Source organism: Psammomys obesus, unplaced genomic scaffold (assembly GCF_907164565.1).
Source record: "Psammomys obesus unplaced genomic scaffold, mPsaObe1.curated_primary_1811, whole genome shotgun sequence".
Lineage (NCBI taxonomy): Eukaryota > Metazoa > Chordata > Mammalia > Rodentia > Muridae > Psammomys > Psammomys obesus.
Window position 1 is genome coordinate 13,831,875 of NW_026592548.1, and position 8,642 is coordinate 13,840,516.

The 8,642-nt window shown below is 36.3% G+C and overlaps 1 protein-coding gene across 2 annotated transcripts in view; it reads right to left on the reverse strand.

Moving 5' to 3' along the window:
- Positions 1-207: 207 nt before the first annotated feature.
- Ttll7 (tubulin tyrosine ligase like 7) overlaps positions 208-8,642 on the reverse strand; it is a 135,361-nt gene continuing 126,926 nt past the window's right edge. For both annotated transcript variants that reach the window (XM_055614370.1, XM_055614369.1), the window contains exon 21: positions 208-4,590. In XM_055614370.1, coding sequence (XP_055470345.1) covers positions 4,470-4,590 — 121 coding nt within the window. In that variant the 3' untranslated portion in view covers positions 208-4,469. The remainder of the gene's footprint in view (positions 4,591-8,642) is intronic.

Genomic DNA, 8,642 nt, shown 5'->3' on the forward strand with positions numbered 1-8,642 from the left:
AGGAGCACTGTCCCTTATAACAGTTGCAACAGCAGCAACAAGCAAAACTTCCTGTGAAAATATGATCATCAGATTGAAAGCTTAGTTCAGTTTGCTTAACTGGGTGCCAGGCTCCTCTACTGCTGAAACCAGTATTGAGCATGTATGGCGTGCATGTGTGTGTGTAAAAACGGAAATCAAATGATGACATAGCGTAGGTTTCTTGTGTTGACATTTTTATTATAGTAATGTGTCTGAGTAACTGAAGTAATTTCACCATACAGGTGTCACATGCTACAGCATGCCATGGCAATGCCAGCTGCACATTTTGTTGACATTTCAAGCGTATCTTCTGTAACATTTGTATTTGTATACAGGAAGTAGAGCACACAGAGATAATTTGATCTATGCTTCATGTTAGCAAATGTATTCTCTCACCCTCAGATTCAGACTTCTGTGGAAGTCCATTAAAATTCAGATGCTGTCACAGGTACAGTTGTTCTGATATGACTTCAAGGACCAAAAAAATGGCTGTTAGCCTTTGAAACACACAGAATAATTATCTGACCACTTTTCAAAGGCAAGCTTTCTTACTAATTTAGGAGTAGTTAGCCTGTTGAGTGATGTGTTTGCCAAATCAAGAGCTTTCAAGTTCACAGGTAGAAGTTCTACATGGCTCTTCCTAGATGACACACCCCTCTTACTATCACAGTGGGTCACCTGAGTAAATTTCTTCCAATACGCCATATACCACCTCCTGGCAGCGCCCTGAAGGTTGAAAGCAATCTCAACATGTGCCGTTTCAATGCATCAATTTCTGTTGCAAGACAATTGAAGCACATCTTCACACAGACACAGATTCAACCTTGTTCCTAGCATCCTCAGCAAACTAAACTTGACTCAACATTTTATTCAAGTTTCATTGTTGTTGTTCAGGTAAAAACACACCACTATGAGAATTCAAGGAAGACCAACTCTTAAAAGGCGGCATTTCTCTTTTCTTTACTTCATCCATGCACAGCTAAAGTTTCAAAGGGAATTTAAAGAAGGAAAATAGGAGAAAGAAAGCAGTGTGAGGAATTGAGTTTTCTTTATGAAAGATATTTCTAGAGTTTTCATTTCTCTAAAAGCCAATGTTAATCCAAACAACTAAATATCTAATAATCAATATGCAGATGGCATGACCCTTTACACTTGAAGCTCTCAATTTAAAGGGAAAAGAAAATGTCCAAGAATCACCAGGTCACAGGAACACAATTGTACAGTTATATTTTTTATTGTTGATTAATGCTTAGAACCAAGTACATGAGATTCTGAATGTAAATTAGCATTGTGAAATAGAAAAGGAAGGAATTTTCTATCACTCTCGAGGTATTTACTACTTTTTAAAGGATAAATGTTTAAGAATGAATCAATGCTTCATAGAAGATTAAGTTATGACAAGTCTGCAGCTAACTTTTTAGTATTTTTGAATAGTATGTATTGCATATGTTTAACTTTGAAGATAATGTTTACACAAGATGACACTGACATGTTAAAGAAAGCACTGAATTTATACCCAAACATCTGAACTTTCAGATCAGCATAATCCCATACTCTTCTACTTTCCAAGCTAAAGTGATAGTTTGAGTGAAATCATTTTCTTGAGGTCTAGGGAACATTTATTCTCTGTGCATGCATAAATATTAGGTAAGAGGAAGAGGTTTGGTTTTGGTTTGGTTTGAACTTTAGAGATGAGGAGTTGTGGAAACTTAAGATATTTGATCTAATTTAGGGAAACTCTTACATCTCTCAGATAGCAGTATTGCCTAATTCTCTGTTCCATGTACAACTTTATGTTTGAATATGAAAGATAAATAAAAGCTAACAAAATAAAATTCTTGCACAGTAAAAACAAAATACAAATTGAAACAGGGTCTTAAAACAGACTTAACGCCACAAGGCTGACTTATTCAAGTGAAAACTTTTGTGTTTGTAGGTGATGACATAAAACAAACAAGTTTGGGAAACATCTGTATCTTACAGCTTGCGGAAGCATTCCAACCTTGAGATGAACCAAACAACTGGAGCTGCCTGTCTATACTTATCCCCTTCCCTTGTAAGGACACCAAAGTTAATTCTAAGGAAAACTATGGTGAGATTAACTAGTTTCTGGAGTTTTCTTTCTCTTCTATGAAAGAGAGATTTACACTGTCTCTTATGCAGATAGGTTTTAAGCGTACACATAAGAAATTGATAACTAAAACTTAAAAACTTAATACCTCTAACACCTGTCTATGGCCTCCTTAGACTTCCATGGTTCATTGAGATGTCTTCTCACAGCTACTCACTAGGGAACAGTGCTATGAAAGCCACAGTGCATAGCGTACCAGGCAATGCATGTACCCAATGAGCACATGACTTTCTGCACAACGTCATCATATCCAACTAGTCAAAACAGGAAAATGTAGGCAATGAAATTCTAGTGCTCAAAATAAAGCCTTGCTTGAGTAGCTAAGGAAATGATGTTTGTTCATAAATACTTGGCAGTTTTATGTATTTAAATTTACTCTTAGCTTTCAAAGTATGTGTGTTTCTAGGGTGAAAACTCCTAATGTTAGGTACTCTCAATTTTTTTTTTTTTGTTTTAAGCGAAAAATCCTTTCTTCTACAAGATAGAAGTTTCAAAGAATACATTCAACCCAATGATCATTTGTGATTTCAGATAAAGCAAATGACCAACAAATTAAGTTGGTCTCACATACTAATCATTTGCAGTCATATCTCCATGACTTTTATGATTTTTCTTTCATTCCCCCATGATTTTTAAATCATTAATTGAAAACAAAACAAATTGACTACAAATAAGTCATTTAAAAAAGACTGCTTTGATTATTATTCCCATAAAGATTCTGTAAATTTCCAATATCTGCCTCACTTATTCTAAGAAATCTATGCCATTTTGAAAAAATTCACAATATGGACTCCCAAATACCACACTCATTTTCTTCATGTGAAGGTTTTATTCTCCTTCAAAAACACTTTTTTAAAAAAATATGTGGGATGTTTCCAGTAAGAAGTCTGTGCTGTGATATGTGTAGGTAGGCAGCCATAAAGTAGCAGCTACCAGAACTATGTATAAAAGTGATTACAATAAAAATATACTCTGCAAAGATAGTTTTAAAAGCCTAATAATGTTGAGCCACCACCTACCCAGCTTTGGTTGAAACCTGGCCAAATGGCCTTTCTGATGCTTTGGAGCTATTTCTTCATTTACTGGCAATCAGTTTTAGGATATGACAAGGTGGTAAACATTCTCAAGTTTTGTAAGTACTTAGCATTGTAAATAAAAACATCAGAAGAAAGTTTAAGCAAGTATTAAGCTTGAAGAGTTCAACAATCTGTGAGTGTGCTGTCTATCTTGTATGAAAAACTGAGAGCCCACACAGTTTAGAAACTTCAGGCAAGAAAAGGAAGAACTGGAGTGCAGTCTCTGAGACCATGCATGTCGCCTGTGAACAGGAAGACAATAGACCCCTCCAGGGCACATGGACGAACAGTGACATGTGCTCACTGGTACCTTCTCTTCAGAGTCTTTAGGTTATTTTATGAGGTGAAATGAGAAACTAGTAGACTTTGCAAGGCAAACTGGTCTCAACACTGAGACACGTAAACCAATCAACGACATACTTTCCAAAAGAAGCAAGTGCTATGAGACACAAAAGTCACACACCAAAGACTGTCACCGCCATTGTCTTGTTTTTTTCTTTTTTTTATGTAATTCCCTACAACAAAAGTCAAATTAAAGCACATTCATATTTTATTCTTAGGCCATGGGATCATCTCCCACTTTTAGATCACACCAGGATTTTATCAGATTTTAATTGAAATGTGTACTAGAACAAGCAGCTAAATTTCCATATAGGGGAATAAAATGTTGGAGAGTCAGGCTGGGATATTCTCTAGTGCTTTACAGTGTGCTATAGTAATAACAACCTGTTTTATCCTAATCCATAGTCAAGTTGAGCCCTGTAAGTCTTATGTTTCACTGCTAAATGGCTACTATGAGTGAGAGAAATAATAGATACTATCAGTACTTTCTCAAGTCGAAAGCTGTGTTATCTGGAAAATAATTCAAAACAGTGATGGGATCTTCAAGATCAATTCTGCTTTATAGACTCTGCAGCAAAAATAACATTTCTAGTAGGAAGTAATTAATTATAAACCTAGCAAATTCTACACATTTGCGTATTTGTGTAAACAACTTTAACATGGTTTATTACATTTCCAGAAACGTTAAATCTTATATTCCGTTTTCTGCTAATTCTTCTTACATATAATAAATATATATATATATATATTTATATGTTACTTGAGTGCATGTGTGTCGTTCGTACAGTTATATGACATATGTACATAAAACAGCACAAAAGGGTCACTTCCTTAAGCTTCAACTGGAGGAAATAAATGAATTGCTAATTATGCCTAGCATGGCAATCTTCCATTCTGTTTCACAAATGGCCATATCTGGATGTAAACAAAACATTGGAGCGAGTCATTCCTGGTGAATTATATTTCATGTTGTACAGTGGTGATCTCATGAGGAATGGGGTAGTTCCTGGTAGCGCACACCTAAAAAAAGGTAGTTAAAATATTAGCTTGTTGCAAAAAACTTTATTGTCAACATCACTCACGAAACAATTATACAAGTAAATTATTTACCTCTCTTATATGAAAACTAATGCTATCACACAAATACAATTTTTACAAAAATTTTCATCTTAAAATTGAACTTCAAAAAGTTGAACACACAGGTACACAATATATGAAATGAGAATCCCATGACATGCTATCATCATTGTACTCAAACATCACACCACTGTTTTTTGGTTCACATTAACAATTCATTAAACACAGGCTCTAAGATAAAAAATCAATTAATGAGACCTCATGAAACTGAAAAGCTTCTGTAAAGCAAAGTACATTGCCATCAGAAGAAAACAACAGCCTACAGACTGGAAAAGAACCTTCACCAACCCTACATCTGACAGAGGGTTAATATCCAGAATATATAAAGAACTCAAGAAGTTAAACACCAACAAACCAAGTAATCCAATTAAAAATATGATGTATAGAGCTAAACAGAGAATTCCCAACAGAGAAATATTGAATGTCAGAGAAACACTTAAAGAAATGTTCAATGGCCTTAGTGATCAGGGAAATATAAATCAAAACAACCCTTACATCCATCAGAATGGCTAAAATCAAAACCTCAAGTGACAACACATGCTGGAGAGGATAAAGGGGAACACTCCTCCATTGCTGGTGGGAATGTAAACTTGTACAACCACTTTGGAAATCAATCTGGCACTTTCTCAGACAATTAGGAATAGTGCTACCTCAAGATCCAGCTATACCACTCCTAGGCATATATCCAAAATATGGTCACCTATACTACAACGACATTTGCTCAGCTATGTTCATAGCAGCTTTATTCATAATAGCCAGAATTTGGAAACAACCCAGATGTCCCTAAGTTGTGGAATGGATACAGAAATTGTGGTACATCTACACAATGGAATATTACTCAGCAATTAAAAACAAGGAAATAATGAAATTTGCAGGCAAGTGGATGGAACCAGAAAAAAATCATCCTGAGTGAGGTATCCCAGCAGCAGAAAGACACACGTATATACTCACTTAAAAGTGGATATTAAACATATAGGATAAATATATTAAAATCTATAGTCCTAAAGAAGCTAAACAACAAAGAGAACCCTAGAGAAGATGCTTAATCCTCATTCAGAAGGGCAAATGGGATAGACATCTGAAGTAGGAGAAGACAAAGAACAGGACAGGAGCCTTCCACAGAGGGCCTCTGAAAGACTCTATCCAGCAAAGCATCAAAGCAGATGCTGAGATTCATAGCCAAAGTTTGTGCAGAGTGCAGGGAATCTTATAGAAGAAGGGGGAGATAGAAAGAACTGGAGAGGACAGGAGCTCCACAAGGAGAGCAACAAAGCCAAAAACCTGGGCCCAGAGGGGCCTTCAGAGACCAGTACTCCAACCAAGCACCACGCACGGAGAAGACTTAGGCCCCCTGCTTAGATGTAGCCCATAGGCAGCCCAGTTTCCATGTGGGTTCCCTAGTAAGGGGAGCAGGGACTATCTCTGATATGAACTCAGCGGTTGCCTTCTTTCAGCTTCACCTCCCCTTGGGGTGGAGGGGTGCAGCCTTGCCAGGCCATAGAGGAAGATGATGCAGCCAATCCTGATGAGACCTGATGGGCTACAGTCAGATAGAAAAGGAGGAGGCTTCCCCTATCAGTGGATTAGCAGAAAGGCATAGGGGGAGAAGAGGGAGGGAGTATGGGATTGGGATGAGATGAGGGAGGGGGCTACAGCCAGGATATAAAGTGAATAAATTGTAATAAATATTTTAAATAAATATTTAAAAAAATTAATTATCAGTTCTTGAAAGTAACATGTGGAACCAATATCTCTTTAAAACATGATAGAAGCAAACACTTTGGCAGCTCAAGTGTTTAAGCCTTTTACCAATGATTTTCATGGAGAATTTTGTAAGCCACATTAACAGCAGAATTTCTTTCAAGGCTATAGAACCATGGATCCTAGTTGTATAATGTGTCATTGATTTATTGTAACTACATTTAATCCAAAACATTCTTTTTAAGTTATAATTTTGATCTTTTTATTATTATCATTTATTATAATTTATTCGCTTTGTATCCTGGCTGTAGCCCCCTCCCTCCTCTCCTCCCAACCCCACCCTCCTTCTCTCTTCTCCTCCTATGCCCCTCCCATAGTCCACTGATAGGGGAGGTCCTCCTCCCCTTCTATTTGGCCCTAGCCTACCAGGTCTCATCAGGACTGGTTGCATTGTCTTCCTCTGTGGCCTGGCAAAGCTGCACCTATCAGGGGCATCCGTGATACAAGTTGAATAAATTGCAATAAATGATAATAATTTTTAAAAATAAAAAAGTGAGAGATGGCTCAGCCATTAAAGGCAAGGCTCACAACCAAAAAAAAAAAATTAAAAAGAAGAAGAAGCTAAACAAGAAAGACCCTAGGGAAGATGTTCAATCCTCATTTAGAAGGACAAACGTGATAGACACTGGAAGCAGTAGAAGACAGGGAACAGGACAGGAGCCTACCACAGAGGGCCTCTGAAAGACTTTACCCAGCAGAGCATCAAAGCAGATCTGAGACTCATAGCCAAACTTTGGGCAGAATGCAGGGAATCTTATGAAAGAAAGAAGAGATAGAAAGACCTGGAGGGGACAGGAGCTCCAAAAGGAGACCAACAGAGCCATAAAACATTCTTAACTAGAAACTTTGTATTCTTAGACAATTCTTTGTTTATGGTTACAGGTTGTATGTAACCATGCAGCCAAATGCAGTTTTGAATATGTGATTTTTTCCACTTTGTGATTTTAGAAACACAAGATAGTATACACGCTATGTAACATCTCTATCAGGTGCTAACATTCTGTAAACAGAACATTAATTTTTACATAATGAAAGTAAGAGTATTCATAATTACTAATCAAGACTACAAAAGCAAATTTATGCCAATTCATGTCCAATTTGCCAAGAAACTGAACCTTATTTTGGTTGTTTTTAAACAACCAGCTTTGAAAATTGGGAATTACATGAGTTGTACACCTGTATCGTCTTTTCCAGTGAAAACCGTGGTATTATTTTGCCAGTCCACTCTTTAAGTGTAGAGCTGAATAGTCAAGGAAATCCATAAGTATAAATGGAAATTAACCATGGAATCTAAAGGTTAAGTTGCAGTAAGGACTTGAGCAATGTACTGTAAAGTCAGGACAAAGATGTCTATGAGGAATTTCCAACAACAGAGGTGACAATAGAAAACCAGTAATTAGCTGTGGTCTTGGAAAAATAAACCAAAAACAGGAGAGTATCAGCTGTTTTCTCTCCTTCTTTGGACACTGAATCCTCCAGAGACAGCATCATCAATGAACAAATAACAAAGAGAGGTAAGATCTGTCAGCTGTCAATTCTATGCACAACCATGTAAGAATTATGATACACCGATATTAATGGGAAGCTAAATTTACAGTTATTTCCTGTGAATCTTAGAGAAAGAAAAGAATTCATTATAATCAAGTTGCAAACAGCATTCAGATTAAAATAAAATTTTCCATAATATCCATAAACATTATTTCATCATGAATAATAATACCTACTAAATCTGTTACCTAATATCACAAACTATAAATAATTGCTCCAATCATTAAGTTAATAGAGCAGTAAAATAATACACAACAAACTAAATTAAATCAAAATTCCAGAATGGGTGATGAATAATGAAACAACTGATTTCTCACATCACAGATTATATAAATTATTTTCTTAATATCACTAGGGTAATTTATATAGATTAATTATAATGTCAAGAGCTGGTAAAGTCTTAATGATTAATCTAATACCTTTTGCCATAGAAACTTTTCTTTTTATGTAGGACAAGATGCAAAGTAAACTACGGTACTTGATCAAAACCCACTAGCCAACACTGGCAGTTGCTGCTCTAGCCTCAGAAAAATTCATCAGGAATGACACAGTAAACAGAAACTTCTACCAACCTTTACAGTGTGTGTGTGTGTGTGTGTGTGTGTGTGTGTGTGTGTGTGTGTGTG